The 16,777-nt window shown below is 37.3% G+C and overlaps 1 protein-coding gene across 1 annotated transcript; it reads right to left on the reverse strand.

The window, feature by feature from the left end:
- Window positions 1–1,608: 1,608 nt before the first annotated feature.
- Window positions 1,609–15,723, reverse strand: LOC110900106. The gene is made up of 4 exons (XM_022147009.2): window positions 15,582–15,723; window positions 13,761–13,879; window positions 4,439–4,729; window positions 1,609–2,338 (listed from the first exon to the last, which is right to left on the reverse strand). The coding sequence occupies exons 2-4, from the start codon at window positions 13,866–13,868 to the stop codon at window positions 1,787–1,789; spliced, it is 951 nt and encodes a 316-aa protein (XP_022002701.1). The 5' UTR covers window positions 13,869–13,879; window positions 15,582–15,723; the 3' UTR covers window positions 1,609–1,786.
- Between the last annotated feature and the right edge of the window lie 1,054 nt (window positions 15,724–16,777).

Here is a 16,777-nt window from a genome sequence, read left to right on the forward strand (position 1 = left end):
AATTTATTTACATAGTATTAATTAAACTATTAATTCACAACTTTTCCATGCATAATGACTTAGACCACCCATAGTGGTGAACAAAAATAATGCCTCGATCATGGGGCATTATCCAACACATGACATCCTAGTCAGCGTTGAGCATTATAGCAAAAGTGGCGTAGTGGGACATTATTCCAATAACGCCCATATTATTTTTAATGCAAAAAAAAAAAACAAATGGATGTCAGGTTGAAAAGTGAAGTGTCGGAATTGAGGCATGTAGGTATCTCAAAAGTCATTGGTGGACAAAAGTGGTTGTCAGAGGCATCTCAAAAGTGATTGGTGGGTCAAAATATATACAAAGCAATTTGAGCGTTTTAAATAAAACGCCAGCAACAAAAATTTTCAAAAATAACGCCGGAAAACGCCGGCCGTAATGGGGGTGGGGGCGTTTCCGGGCGTTTTTTTGCAATTTTTTCTAAAAAACACGCCCCACTACGGGTGGTCTTAGAGTGGTTAAAAAAATTGTTTTTTTTTTTACCTTTTAACCAAAAACTTTTTATAATTTAACCTCACTTACATAGTATTAATTCACAACTTTTCCATGCATAATGACTTAGACCATGTGTAGTGGTTAAGAAAAATAATGCCCCCACCATGGGGCATTATCCGACACGTGGCAATCCAGTCAGCATGGGACGTTATTGCAAAAGTGGCGTAGTGTGAATAATGCCCAATAATCCCTTTTAGGCGTTTTTTTATAAAAAAAAAAAAAAACAAGCTAGTTTCTCATTGGCCAGTCAAACCCAGTTAACCCATCACAATCTCTTTTAGGCGTGGTTTTAAAAACGCCAAGCCAATTTTTTTTCAAAAAAACTGCCCCATAACACCCTATGTAATGGGGAGGGGGGCGTTTTTTTTGGATTTTTTTCAAAAATAATGCCCCACTACGGGTGGTCTTAGAGTGGTTAAAAAAATTTGTTTTTTTTTCCTTTAACCAAAAACTTTTTATCTTTTGTAATTTTACCTCAGAAAACTTGATATTTTACGTTTAACTCAAAACTTTTTATCTTTTGTAATTTAACCTCACAAAACTTGATATTTTACTTTTAACCCAAAAGTTTTCATCTTTTGCTATTTAATCTCACAATTTTTTACAGTCAACTTTGGTCCCAATACTTTTCATCTTTCGCAAATTTCCGTTTTACTTTCAATCTAAATTTTGCGAGTTAACACGGCGCAACGTGATTGTGTGGTTCAGCGTTTTTTTTACGTTTCGTTAGAGAATGTGCGAGTTAACATGGCGCAACGTGTGTGTCTGGTTCAACGTTTTTACATCTATCTTTTCACGTTTGACAGGTCCGTCACAACGCACGAGTCCTAGATCGACTTAGTTATTCTTTTTTATGTTTTACATTTCGGTCTAATTTCTTCACATTAACGCCGCAACTTCAGTATTGGTAGTCGTTGGTACTATTTGGCACGGTTTTACGCCCCAGTCAAAACGTAGGAGGGGGCTTAGCTCTAGTTATGTCACAAATTGTAAAAGATGTATATAAAATGGCCCCTCTACTTTTCTACAAGTCAAAACGGGTCGGGTAAAAATATTCAAAAATGTAAAAAAGTAAAAAAAAAAAGTTAATTTTTTTACTTCTCAACATAGTTTTTATTCTCAGTAAACATTATGTAAATCCAACATAATTCACGCCTCGAAAACCGTGAGTGCGACACTAACTAACATTAACTAACTAATCTAATGCACTAACAAAGTGATCAATGTATCATTTAACCAAGATCAGATCACTCAACTAACATCCATTTTCTCAATAACTTCAAAGTGCATCTGCATATTAGCCATCTTATCACCAAAATAAAACCTTTCACAAAAACTCAACTTCCCACCACTCTTTCGCGATTCGACATCAAGCAGATTGACCATCGTGTCCTTTTCCTTCCCGATCCAAACCCGCATACTATCCCGCCACTGTCTCGGTGTGCCATGAAGCACGAAACGAATCCCCAACGCTCGTTCTGAAATACGTTTAGAGACTCTTTCGATAACATCTTGGTCGGTAATGTATGCTCCACTAGAGTTTAACCCAACATCCACATAATGGATTTCGGTTATGCTGTTTAAAAGACTTTCTTTTGAAGTCGGTATGATGATGTTGGTCTCGTGTTGGGAGGAAAGTGTGTTTGACTTTACGTCAGAGAAGGCGAGCTCGGTGACTAGCTGGTTAATTACGGTTCCGCCCTTGCTGAATCCGAAGAGTAATGTTTTCGGGTGAGATAAACATGACCCGAGGGCTTCACCGCCACATGATTCCTCGTTTCTACTCGAAAGGGTATTATTAACCTGAAAATTCGATCACGCAACCAGATGTGATTGGGTTGACCCGTAAGCGTTTTGTCCTTTTAAAAAAAAATATACGTAAATTAAAAAAGCAATGTATTTAGAATAATTATCCAAAATCTTTGAATAAAATGATTCACGAGGCTGTATACAATTAAGTATTACACTGCGCATAGGCCTGTAAACGAACCGAACGTTCATGAACTGTATGTGGACTTGTTCGGCGGGAAGTTCGTTTATTTAATAAACGAACGAAGATGAACACATTTTTTTGTTCATTTAATTAAACGAAAGGACATGAACGCATGTTTTGTTCGTTCTTTTATGTTCGTGAACGTCCGTTTATGTGCATTCGTGTTCGTTTTAATTAAAGTACATAAGTAGTTATATTTATACACATATTAAACACAAAAGTAATTTTCTAACTACTTGTATTAATATAACTAATTGGTAACTGGGTTTCCTAGAAATAAAAAGGGTTAATGATTTTATCACCCTTAACTATTGGCCATTGGCTGCTGCCACCCCCAACTATCACTTTGACGCCCGCCACCCCCAACTTAACACTTAGTGTGTTCTGTCACCAGATCACTAACTTTTGATCCTATTACTATACTTTTGGGGGTGTCCTAATATCCCTAAAACCTTCCCAAGATCCCTATGACACCCCAAAAAGTGTAGTAACAGAATCAAAAGTTAGTGATCAGTTAACGACGCGGTGACAGAACACACTAAGTGTTAAGTTTGGAGTGACGGGCGTCAAAGTGATAGTTGAGGGTGGCAGCGGCCAATAACAAATAGTTGAGGGTGATAAAATCTAATACCCCAAATAAAAATGGGTTATTGTAATTAATCACTAATTTATACAAAAAATTACTTTATGTTCGTTTATGTTTAGTAAATTATGTTCATTTGTGTTTTATGTTTCTTCAATTATGTTCATATGTGTTGTTTATAGTTTTTTTAAATTATGTTCGTTTAAGTTTGTTTGTTTATGTTCGTAAACTGTTTGTTTAGGTTTTAAACGAACGAACATAAACGAACACGAACATGCCCATTTTCTTAACAAACGAACATGAACAAAAAAATGCGTTCGATTATATGTTTGTGCTCGTGTTCGGTTAAAGTTTAATGAACGAACATGAACATGCCTTTGTTCGTGTCTGTTCGGTTCATTTACAGGCCTAATTGCGCACGATTTTCAACCTTTTTGACCCGTTCCGCTTTTAGCTATTCTTTTTCTAAATGAGTTAATTACTGTTTTCGTCCCTATGGTTTGTCAAAAATCACTATTTCAGTCCATTAGTTTAAAAATTGCGATTTCAGTCCCTGTGGTTTCACTTTTGTAACCATTTCAGTCCCTGTGGTTTCACTTTCGTAACGATTTCAATCCATTTATTATGTAAGTACATGGACTGAAATGGTTACGAGGTGGACTGAAATGGTTACGAAAGTGAAACCACAGGGACTGAAATCGCAATTTTTAAACTAATGGACTGAAATAGTGATTTTTGACAAACCATAGGGACGAAAACAGTAATTAACTCTTTCTAAATTGTAATTCTCCTTTTAGCTACGTTTTCTTTTAGATTGACCCGTTTGAGATAAAGCATAACCCATATCGACCCATTCATAAGTAAATGGTTGAAACTTGAAACTACCACATCTAATCAGATATAAATTTTTTTTAAGAGTTAAATGCCATTTTAGTCCCTGTGGTTTGGGCCATTTTGCCAGTTTAGTCCAAAGGTTTCATTTTTAACCTGTGGGTCCAAAAAGATTTCACAGTTGCCATTTTAGTCCACTGGGATAACTTCATTCATTTTTTTTGTTAACGAGAAGGCCAATTCGGTCATTTTATATGGCTGAATTGCCCTTTTAGTTAACAGAATTACATACGAAATGACCGAATTGACCTTCTCGTTAACAGAAAAAATGGATGAAGTTATCCAAGTGGACTAAAATGGCAACTGTGAAACCTTTTTGAACCCACAGGTTAAAAATGAAACCTTTGGACTAAACTGGCAAAATGGCCCAAACCACAGGGACTAAAATAGCATTTAACTCTTTTTTTAATATTAAAACTTTTGATGTTACTATTACCTCTTTGAGACAGCTCGACAACAGTGAAACAGTGGACGTACAAGCCGGATCTCCGGTTGGATCGTATGAGCTGGGTTCGCCCCACTTGTTTACTGACGGGATGAAGTCCTTATAAACGGCAAATGGTCCATTAAACTTAGAAGCTTCGATAACCCAAACGTTACAGTCTTCACCGAGTTTTGAAACGATAATTTCGGCAATCGCTTCAAGATCTGATAGCTTTTCGATCACTGGATTCCCTGTTCCTCTGACTCTGTCACCGTTGAAGAAAATAGCGTTCATAGAAGGTACCTGCATATCTCAGGTAACATACCATACCATTGATCAGTGGTGAAGCTTGACGTTTTTGACCGGGGGGGGGGGGGTCGGAAAACGTATATACCCAAAATTTCTATAGAATCGGGGGGTCGAAAACGTATATACCCAAAAATTTCTATACGAAAACTACATATATAACACTAATGAGCGAAAAGTTCGGGGGGTCGGGCGCCCCTCCAGGCCCCTTCAAAGCTTCGCCAATGCCATTGATTACTGGTTCAATTATATCTTAAGGGTTCGACGGAAAACTAATCAGAATTTAAGCTTTGTTTACTGATGCTGTATGTCCTAATCTGGGTTTAATATGTAGGCCCGGTAAGTATAGTTTGGGCCCCCATTGGGCCTGAACTAGCCCATCAGGGTTACCCACTTTAGTACATTCTGTTTGATGGCGGCTCTATCGCTCTACTACGTTCCCTCACCCCTTATACGCATGGGTTGGGTTAAACCCAAGTACGCACGTTATTTGCATAATAACGCATGGGTTGGGTTAACCCTAATCACGCACATTATTTGCATAATTACGCACGTTTTATTGGTGGTCGCGTACCGTCGCACGTTAAGAGCCTTTTGTATTTAACCCTTTAACTACATATATATATATATATATATATATATATATATATAGGGGAAAGATAAATCGAAAACCCATGTGAGTTGAGAAAACCCAAATAAACCCTATGTAACATTTTTATTTTTTTCTAAAAAAAATAGGAAATGTAATATAAATGTACACGGACCTATTTATGAAAAAAAATGAAAAAAACGCTTACTATTTTTTTTTAAAAAAATGTTGAAAATTTATATGTTACATTTTTATGGACATACATATTATGTAACCTGAAATTTTGTAACATTTTTTTAAAAAAAACTACTTGGTGTTTTTTTGTGTTTCTTTTTTTAAAATGTTCAAATATATGTATATTACATTTCCTATTTTTTTTAGAAATGTATCTTGAGTTTACATGGTTTTTTTACAAAGGTTTTCTGAGTTTTCTCAACTCAAGTGGGTTTTCGATTTATCCTTCCCCTATATATATATATATATATATATATATATATATATATATATATATATATATATAGGATAATGCTAGATAAAAAACCCTAAAATTCTTAGAAAACTCTGGAAACCCAAATGGGAAGCCATTTTTACCCAACCTCCCGACATTTTTTTTTTTGAAAAAAATTACACATGTAATATACATGTTTTGGGCCAAAAAAAACAAAAAAGCGCCTAATAAACAATGTAAACTGAATTTGTATTATATTGTTATAAAATTACATAATGAAAGATCTAGTATATATAGACAAGAAGAGGAAAACCCTAAACACATTTAACTAAGCTAGGGCCGGCCCAAGGCCTTAATGACTTCGGTTAATACTCCCCCTCAAGCTAATGGCGGGAACTGACTTTAAGCTTGGTCTTTAGTAAAGCAAATCGATCAGTCGGAAGTGGTTTTGTGAAAATGTCTGCAATCTGATCCTTTGTAGATATGAATCTAACCATCAGTTGACCCCGAGCAACACGTTCACGAACAGTGTGATAATCAACTTCAATATGTTTGGTTCTAGCATGGAAAACTGGATTTCTGGAAAGATAAGTAGCTCCCAAGTTATCACACCAAAGAGTAGGAGCAGCCTTCATTATAACATGTAACTCACGAAGAAGAGTTTCAAGCCAAACAAGCTCTGAGACGGTATCGGCCATAGCTTTGTATTCAGATTCGGTTGATGACCTCGATACAGTCTTTTGTTTTCTGGCAGACCAAGACACTAGATTATTCCCGAGATAGATGGCAAATCCCCCCGTGGATCGACGGTCATCAGGGCAACCAGCCCAATCTGCATCTGAGTAAGCCTGAATGTAACTGTTATGCGAATCAGCATAGGCATGAAGATGAATCGGTGATGAATGAGAGATCAGCAAACCATGATTGATAGTTCCAAGAAGAAACCGCAAAATCCTTTTAACCGCAGACCAGTGATTTTCTGTGGGAGAGTGCATGAACTGACAAACCTTATTAACAGCAAAGGAGATGTCTGGACGAGAGAGAGTGACATACTGTAATGCACCCACAAGTTGGCGATACCGTACCGGATCCGAGAAGGCTGGACTGTCACCAAGAGACAGGGATGATGTGGTAGTACAAGGAGAGTGAACAGGTTTGGCCGACAACAAATTTGCACGAGCAAGTATATCCTGAATATATTTCCGTTGAGATAAAATAATATCAGAACCCTGACGCACAACCTCCACACCGAGAAAGTAAGACAAAGGGCCCATATCTTGTAAAGAAAAGGTGGCGCCAAGACGTTTTACAACCTGATCAATAGCCCTGTCATTGTTCCCTGTAAGAATAATGTCATCAACATAAACGAGCATATAAAGAAGTGTCCCATGATGTGAATATATAAACAGTGAAGGATCCGTTTTAGAGCCATAGAATCCAAGCGAACCAAGAGCCGAACAAAGCCGTTCAAACCAGGCCCGAGGAGCCTGCTTAAGACCGTAAAGGGAACGGCGAAGCAAACACACATGATCTGGGTAATGAGGATCAACAAATCCTTGAGGCTGCTGCATATACACTGTTTCCTGCAAATTACCATTTAGAAAAGCATTTTGAACATCTAATTGTCTGAGTGACCACTTCTGAGTAACTGCCAAAGATAAGACGGTGCGAATGGTAGCAGGTTTCACAACAGGACTAAAAGTTTCGTTATAATCAACACCCTCTTGTTGATTGTATCCCTTGGCAACTAAACGTGCTTTATATCGACTGACCGCCCCTGTTTGATCACGTTTAATCCTGTACACCCATTTGCAATTTATAACATGATAATTTGGATCACGAGGAACTAATGTCCATGTTCCATTCTTTAATAGTGCAGAGAACTCTTCGGCCATAGCCTTACGCCACTGAGGATTGCCATTTGCGTTGGTAAAGGTTACGGGTTCGGTTTCTGGCGCAGTGGTTGCATGATAAGCGGAAGGATTATATTTTTGTGGAGGTTTCACGTTTTGACGAAGGTGGCTGGGACGAGCACGATTTGAGTTAGGAGGCGGCTGATTTGAATCTGTTTGTGAGGTAGAAGACGGCTGAGTGGAAGTGGGTTGAGACTGATCCGTGGAAGTGAATTTATTGAATGCGGGAATTGTGGATGATGTGCGACGGGAATAGGTTTGTAGTGGTGGAGATGGAGGCTGCCCGACAGGAGCCGATGAGGAAGTTTCAGGAAGCGGCGGATCAGGAAGGTCAGCCACCGGAGATGCGGTTGTGTGAGGAGATGAAGGTGGAGATGAAGAAGCTGCTGCACTGGTTTGTGGCGGAGTAGGCTGTTCGGTTGGAAAAGTAGGACCATCCGGGTAAGAGGAGACATACGGATTAGAGGTGGGTGTAGGTTGTGTTGTTGGTTCAGATGGCGGTGTATGGAAAGGAAAGGCACTTTCAATAAACCGAACGTGACGCGCGATGTACAAACGTTCATGAATCGGATCGAAGCAGCGATAGCCATGATGGGATGGACTATAGCCTAGAAAAACACACGAGACGGAGCGGAAATCCATTTTGTTTGGATTGTACGCACGGAGATGGGGAAAGCATTGGCATCCAAAAACCCGTAAAAAGGAGAAGTCGGGTTGAATTTTAAAAAGGTGTTCAAAAGGAGAAAGGTTGGCGGTGGTTCTAGATGGCATTCTATTGATTAGATAAACCGCGGTGTCATATGCAAAATGCCAAAAACGAGAAGGCACACGAGATTGGGCCATGAGAGTAAGGCCCGTTTCAACGACATGTCGATGTCGTCGTTCAACCGTGCCGTTTTGCTCACTGGTGTGAGGACACGAGATACGATGATTTATGCCAATTTGTTTAAAAAATGAAGAGAGTTGTCGGAACTCTCCTCCCCAATCGGATTGTACCGCTTTAATTTTAGTGGAGAACTGTCGTTCAACCATTATTATAAAACGTTTAAAAGTGTCTAGTACATCCGATTTTTGTTTTATGGGAAAAATCCACATGAATTTTGTAAAGTGATCAACGATTAGGAGAAAGTAATTGTGGCCATCAAATGAGGGTACAGGAGCAGGACCCCAAACATCACAAAAGAGTAGATCAAATATATTAGATGTTTTATAATCAGAAGGTGGTAAATGCAACTTTGAAGATTTTCCAATTAAACATGATTCACAATGAATGTTAAAAGACTTGTCTAGTACAGGTAAATCAAATTTTGAAATCATAGAACGGAATAAACTAAAATGAGGATGCCCTAATCGTTGATGCCATGTGGGTGTGGAAGCTTTATTTGCTGAAAAAGCGACTTTAGGAACTGGCTGCGAGAACGGAAAGCGAATGGAGTAGAGCCCATCGTTACTTGGACCCGTGAGGAGGGTATGATGTGTAAACGTGTCCTTCACACAAAAAAAGGTAGAGTGAAATTCAAAATAGACATTGTTATCAAAGCAAAATTTTTGGACAGAAAGTAAATTTTGTTTGATATCTGGAACATGAAGAATATTCTTTAGGTGATAGGTTTTAGATGGGGAAAAGATTTTTTTGTAACCAATGTGAAGAATAGGAAGACCCTTACCATTACCAACGTGCAGGTTGTCCTCACCGAAGTAAGACTGGGCAGAATCGAACCCTTGCATATCTGGAGAAACATGTGAATTTGAGCCGGTATCTGTAATCCAAGATTGTGAGTTTTGAGACCTGAAATCAGTAAAGTTAGAGATAGGTTGCCTTGAACGAATAGTAGATGGGTCCCTGTTTGGGCAATGGGTAGGAAGATGGCCAATGCCACACCTATTACACGACCCGTACACAGTGTTTTGATTTGATGCCCATGAAAACTGTGAAGAACCTCCTCGGTTGTAAGAAGTGCCCCTTGATTGAGTGAAACGACCACCACGATTGAAACCATTACCCCCACGGCCCCTACCACGAGAGGTGTAGTAGGCCGACGGGCTGGAGGAGGAGCCTCCATTAGAATTGGCCGTGGATGCAGAAGATGAAGATGATTGTGGTTGAAGCTGAAAACCTAACTTTGTAACAAGTTGTTGAAGACTTTGCAGTGTTTCATCAGGAATGGATGACGATGGTGTAGTATGAGCTGTAAAGGCATGGACCGGAGGAACATCAGAGATTGGCTTCTTGATCATGTACTCGTGATCAGCAAGAAGCGCAGGGAGTTCAGTGAAGACAGCAGTGTAGTCACGAGAAAAGAGAATCTGTTTGACTCCATTATATTCTTCACGTAAACCTGAAACAACAAGCATTAGTATATCTTTTTCATCCATAGGTTTACCGATGTTTGCAAGAGCGGTGGCGTATTCTTGTGCTCGATCAAGATACGCAGTTGTAGTTTCATCACCATGCATCTGTAAACGTAAAAACTGGGATCTGATAGTAAATTCTCGAGCCGATGTTTGTGGTGCATAGGTTCGGCGGAGTGCTTCCCATAATTCACGAGAAGTTTTTGTGGTCTGCACATGTTGAAAGCACTTTTCTGAGATTGTGGAAGAGATCAGCATGCGGATGTGTGCATCATTCGATATCCATGCTCGATGACCAGGGTTAGGGACTGATTCAGATGTCTCTGAAGATGATTTTTCGGTTAAAGGAGGCTGGACCAGTTCTGGCGGGCAGGGTATGGAGCCATCAACGTATCCGAATAAATCGTTTGTGACAAGAAAAGGATGAATCATGGCCTGCCAATTGGCATAGTTTGTGGGTGTAAGGGTAAAAGCAAACTTGTGAGAGTTATTTGCTGTTTTATCTGCTTTGGTGAAGGGGGTAATAGGAGGTGTCATGGCTGCAAGATGGAGGACGATCGGTGAAGAAAGCCGATCGAAAAAGAAAGGTTAAGAGAGGCAGAGATGTCGGCGGCAATTAGGTTAGACTGGCTCTGATGCCATAATAAACAATGTAAACTGAATTTGTATTATATTGTTATAAAATTACATAATGAAAGATCTAGTATATATAGACAAGAAGAGGAAAACCCTAAACACATTTAACTAAGCTAGGGCCGGCCCAAGGCCTTAATGACTTCGGTTAATAGCGCCGAAGGGATTTTTTTAAAAAAAATAAACAAATTTCAGCTCCTAACACGTGTTAAGCAAAAAATCCATAATTTCGCTGAAAATTGCTGAAACTTGTTTTTTTTTTTTAAAATATCCCTTCGGCGCTTTTTTGATTTTTTTGGCCCAAAAGTCTTAAAAACATGTATATTACATGTGTTATTTTTTTCAAAAAAAAAAAATGTCGGGAGCTTGGGTTTTCTCGGGTTTTTTATATATATAGGGTTTTCTATCTAGCCCTACCCTATATATATATATATATATATATATAGGGGGCTGCTAGAATGAGAACCACCTCGAGTTGTAAGAACCGCGAGAACTACACCCCACGGAGCGCCGTTCGCCATGATTTTTTTTTACAAGTAGATGTGTGTATTATAAACACAGCCGTAAAAAATCATGGCGAACGGCGCTCCGTGGGGTGTAGTTTTTTACACCACAAGTTTGGTGTTTTTTAATTTTTTTTCTTTTTTCTTTTTTTTTTTTCACCAAACTTGTGGTGTAAAAAACTACACCCCACGGAGCGCCGTTCGCCATGATTTTTTACGGCTGTGTTTATAATATACACATCTACTTGTAAAAAAAAAATCATGGCGAACGGCGCTCCGTGGGGTGTAGTTCTCGCGGTTCTTACAACTCGAGGTGGTTTTCATTCTAGCGGCTCCCTATATATATATATATATATATAGAGAGAGAGAGAGAAAGTATAATGTACTTCAAGGCTTAACCTACATTAACATACATGACAAAAAATATAACGTGCGTTATTATCATAGAACGTGCGTGATTATAATCCCATGCGTGATTATGTGGTCCCATGCGTGATTATGTGGTCCCATGTGTAATTATGTGGTCCCATGCGTGATTATACCTCTGATCCAACGGTTACCATTGTCTCCTACGTGATGTATGATAAGGCTTTTTGTATGTTAACCTTACTCTATATATATATATATATATATATATATATATAGGGTTGAGTTCATTTCAGAACTACTACAGAACTTTCAGAACTCCTAATAAACAATCATTTTATATATAAGTTTTTGTATTTAGGATCTTTTTATCATCTATTATATGTATTTCTTTAATTACATACATGTTAAAAGTAGTTTACATATGTTTAATTGTCAAAATTATATATATGTCATAACTAATTACATATATGTAAAAAAAACTAGTTTAAATATGTGTAATTATAAAATTACATATAAAAAAATGATAAAATTACCCTAAACATAAAAATATATAAGTAAAAAGATTGTTTATTAGGAGTTCTGCGAGTTCTGTAAATATTTATGGTTCTGAAATGATCCTGGCCCTATATATATATATATATATAGGGTCGGTTCCCGTAGGAAATTCGTATTACGTGCGAAATGAATGAAGTGGGGGAATAATCACAAAACCTTATCGACATAATTAGGGATGTAATCAAATCGAACGAACACGAACAAGGCCATGAAATTAACATGTTCACGAACGCATACCGAACACAAATTTATGTTCGTGTTCGTTCGTTAAGGAAGTTCAATTGTTCGCGAACAGTTCGTGAACACTGATCTCGAATGCAAATGAATAAAAATGAACGCAAACAAACATTTAACTTGAAAATAAAAAATAAAAACATTCTTAACCTTAATCATTGGACAGAAGTAGTTAAATACAACCATCAAATGATAAATCAAAACAAAAGAAGTCTACTACAACCATCAAACGATGAATCAAGTTTAACCATAATTGTCAATAGCAAGCGTAGCGATCGCTATAGCGCGCTACGTAGCGTATAGGTCAAGGCTCACTATTAGGGATGTAGCGATAGATAGCAGTAATAGCGATTAGCAACATCTTTTTTTTTTAAATATAAATAGCAATTAAATATAGCTATAAAATAGCTGAATTTTAGGTTTTTGTTAAATATACATGTAAAATAGCATACATACCAGAGTATTTTGATATAAGATACATATAATTTTTTTTAATTTTTTTCTAGTGTATCGCTATTTATGAAATAGCCGCCTGCTATTTATCGCTATTCGCTATGTAGCATATAGCTACCTTATCGCTATTTGTCGCTATTCGCCATTAACAACTATGAGTTTAACCAACTTAGACATGACATAATTATTCAAAGTTTAACTAACTTCGACAAAATTATCACAAAAACTGTCTTGAATGTCCAAATTTTAGCTAACTAACTTAGAAAAAATAGGGGTTCAAGTTTTCAATATGCTTAGATAAAAGGTTTATTATTTATTAATATTTTAATATAAACAAACGAACACGAACGAACATAACTGAACGAACGTAACCGAACGTTCACGAACGCAGATGAACAAACGAGACTTTTGTTCGTGTTCGTTCGCTAAGCTAACCGAACGAAATTTTTTGTTTGTGTTCGTTTGTTAAGCTAATCGAATGAACATAAACGAACTTCCCGCCGAACAGTTCACGAATTGTTCGCTGAACGTTCGGTTCGTTTACAGCCCTAGACATAATCATGCAAAAAAACGCAGCCTATATACATAATCACACAACCTATATACATAAACACGCGACCACATTTCTAATAACGCAACCTTTACGCACAACACAAAAAACCTTTAAAATGATCCCTTTTTTAAAGTATAGCAACACCGTACGACAAGTTAAGAGAATATAATACTCAATTTTAGGTATAATTTTTATAAACGTATAATTAAGTATATATAAATTTAAGAAATTAAATGCTCAATTTTAGGTAACCTTCTAACAGGTTTATTTATGTATTGCAGCTTAAATCTAAACTCAAGAGCAGCTCGACCGAACAAATAAGTCCGACTCAGATTTCGGTGCAGCATCATTAACCGTTGATCATAAAAGTACAGAAGCTAGCATATAAAATAAAGAAATTAATAAGAGGGGTTCTTGAAGACTTACAACTGGCTTTTGCGAAGAAGTCAATATACAAAGAGACGTTGCAACTTTGTAATGACTTCTGCTACCAGGAAACAAAGGAACCTTTAATATTCCGCTCCAACGGCCCATGACTGCTTGACCTGCAAGATGATATTATTTTCGCTCAATTCGCAGTTTTAACATATTCGTTAAATTAGTAAAGCAATCGTCCAATTTCAATTTGTGTTCTCTTAGTCCATGTACCGAGACACTGCGTGTAGGCGTACACACATTATTCCATTTCAACAGGAGTCAGGAGTCAGAGCTAAGATCGATTTATTCGCCTATAGGGGCCAGGTGCTCAGTGGCGGATCTAGGATTCGCGCCAAGCGGTAACGTTTTATAAATAAGCGGTAACGAAATCGAAAAAACGTCAAATTTTTCAAAAATTTACACTAAGTTTACACTACCGCCGGAGCGCCAAGCCGTAGCGGAGGCTACCCCTTATATGTATGTACATCCGCCCCTGCAGGTGCTACACAAGCACAAACTAGAGACGCGGTGAACTTTAGTTACGCACCGTCGCGATGGGTGCCATGTCGTCGACGCCCCAACGACAAGACGTAACATATAATTGCTCGGGTGACAGAGTACAAAGTCGTATCAGAAATAAATGTATTTTTGACATAAGTCTAAAGGGAACATGCAATAATGAGCGCAAGGTCTATTTGGAAAGTTAACGTGTATTCACGAATTCTTGATAACAAGCCAAAAGTTGGACCGATGTAATTCGGGTTATTCGGGCTTTCGATATTTAAAGGTCTAACCGATACCTGACCCTAATAACAATCGCTTTAATGGGTTTTCAAGTATTCCGGTAATGATTTGTTTGGGTCGAGTTAATCGGGTACTTAACACTATATGGAAACTACTACTATTCTTCAATGTACTTCCAAGATTACCATACAATTTCCATAAAGTTTACTAATTTGAGCACCTACCCTCACATGATCAACTTCTAAAACTAAATCTATCAATGATAATAAAAATTAGTAACAAATAGGGTTGTAATCGAACCGAACGAACACGAACAAGGCCATGTTCGTGTTCGTTCGTTAAGGAAATTAACATGTTCGCGAACTGTTCATGAACGCATACCGAACATAAGTTTATGTTCGTGAACACTGGTCTCGAACACAGACGAATAAAAACGAACGTGAACGAACATTTAACTTGAAAATAAAAACATTGTTAACCTTAAACTTTGGACATAAGTAGTTAACTACAACCATCAAATGATAAATCAAAACAAAAGAAGTTTACTACAACCACCAAACGATGAATCAAGTTTAACTAACTTAAACATAACTGACCCAAAAAATGTCATGAATGTCCAAATTTTAGCTAACTTAGAAAAAAACAGGGTTTCAAAGTTTTCAATATGTTTAAATAAAAAAGGTTTATTATCTATTATTTTTTTTTAATATAATCAAACGAACACGTACGAACATGAACGAACGTAACCAAACATATTACCGAACGTTCACGAACGCCCGTCGAACGAACGAGACCTTTGTTCGTGTTCGTTCGCTAAGCTAACCGAACGAAATTTTTTGTCCGTGTCCCTTCGTTAAGCTAATCTAACAAACATAAACGAACTTCCCGCCGAACGGTTCACGAAAGTTCGGCTCGTTTACAGCCCTAGACTAACAGATAACTTAAAAATGTAAAAATTTCTCTAATTGATTATAAAATCAATCACAATTGGCAAAAATCAATAGTTATTGATAACAAATTGAAGCAAAACTCCATAAACCCTAAACACAAATAACCAAAAATAAACCGAAGAAATTAGATTTTTACCAGAGCAATTTGAGCAGAAGACAATCTCGGGTCGGGTCGATATGGATCCGATTAACAAAGATAGCTTGATCGAACCAGTTTTTACAGAACTGATCAAACTTCCCCTTTGTTTTTTTTTTTTTTCTTCTGAGTGGGATCTAGCCCTATTACTTTTGGCCCCATAAGTTTAAAAAGGTTTCAAATTTAACCACCATTATGTTTAGTTGACACTTGATATGTAAATTTGTTTTTAGACTCAACTAGGGGTAAAAACGTAATTTTTAACTAATGGTAAAATTGTAATTTTAAAGCGGGGATAAAATCGTAAATTGGTTGGGCCAATGGGGGAGTGTCAGACAGCTGACTGGTACTATTCTCCCATCTTGTGTCTGTAGTTATACACTGGGGGCAAAATCGTAATTTGACTGGGAAAGCAAACAAAACCGGTGACAAAATTGTAAATGTAAATTGCGGGCAAAATCGTAATTTACCTGGGAGGAAGAAAACAAAACTAATGGCAAAAATGTAAATTTAAACGGGGCAAAATCGTAATTTTGAACCGAGGGCAAAATTGGTAATTTTTCACTGGGGAAAAAACATAATTTTATTTTGAACTGGAGGTAAAAACGTAATTTTAAACTAATGGCAAAATCGTAATTTTAAAACGGAACAAAATCGTAAATTGGTTTGGCCCAAATTTCACAACTAAGGGCATACTTGTAATTTCGATCTTTAAAATATTATATATTTACTGTATATCAAAGTTACAAAATGTAATAGATATAATGTTTTAAATACCGGTTCAACCGACTACTGTTTATTGTTCTGATACGGTTGGGCCCAGTATAAATAGGGTTCTGATATAGTCTTCGAACCGCCGGTAAATCCGGTAATGGTGGTTCATACTAGCCTACCGGTTTAATCCCATGTTAAAAGTTTGAGTTTGTGATAGCGATAATAGTGAATTTCATCTTTTACGCGATTGTGAACTTGATACGTTTAACACTCCAATGTCATAAACATATTCTAGACTTCTATTTAATGAGACTTTGTTGAAAAAATGGTTTTCGATTATGGAATCATGTAGTTTTGGATTATTTTTTTAGTTGAAATTGTATTTTTATAGAATTATAGTGTTAACTAGTTAATCCGGTTCAAGCATTTCTAAGCCTAACCCGATATGATTTAAAACCAGTTTTAGAAACATTGTTTAGACT

The sequence above is a fragment of the Helianthus annuus genome, chromosome 13 (genome assembly GCF_002127325.2).
Source record: "Helianthus annuus cultivar XRQ/B chromosome 13, HanXRQr2.0-SUNRISE, whole genome shotgun sequence".
Lineage (NCBI taxonomy): Eukaryota > Viridiplantae > Streptophyta > Magnoliopsida > Asterales > Asteraceae > Helianthus > Helianthus annuus.

Coding starts and splice junctions, on each gene's coding strand:
- LOC110900106 (XM_022147009.2), bottom strand. CDS start 13,868: ATGGGCCGTTGGAGCGGAATATTAAAGGTTCCTTTGTTTCCTGGTAGC. Junction 4,730..13,760: donor CTTCTTCGCAAAAGCCAGTT/GTAAGTCTTCAA, acceptor TGAGATATGCAG/GTACCTTCTATGAACGCTAT. Junction 2,339..4,438: donor TGTCGAGCTGTCTCAAAGAG/GTAATAGTAACA, acceptor TCGAATTTTCAG/GTTAATAATACCCTTTCGAG.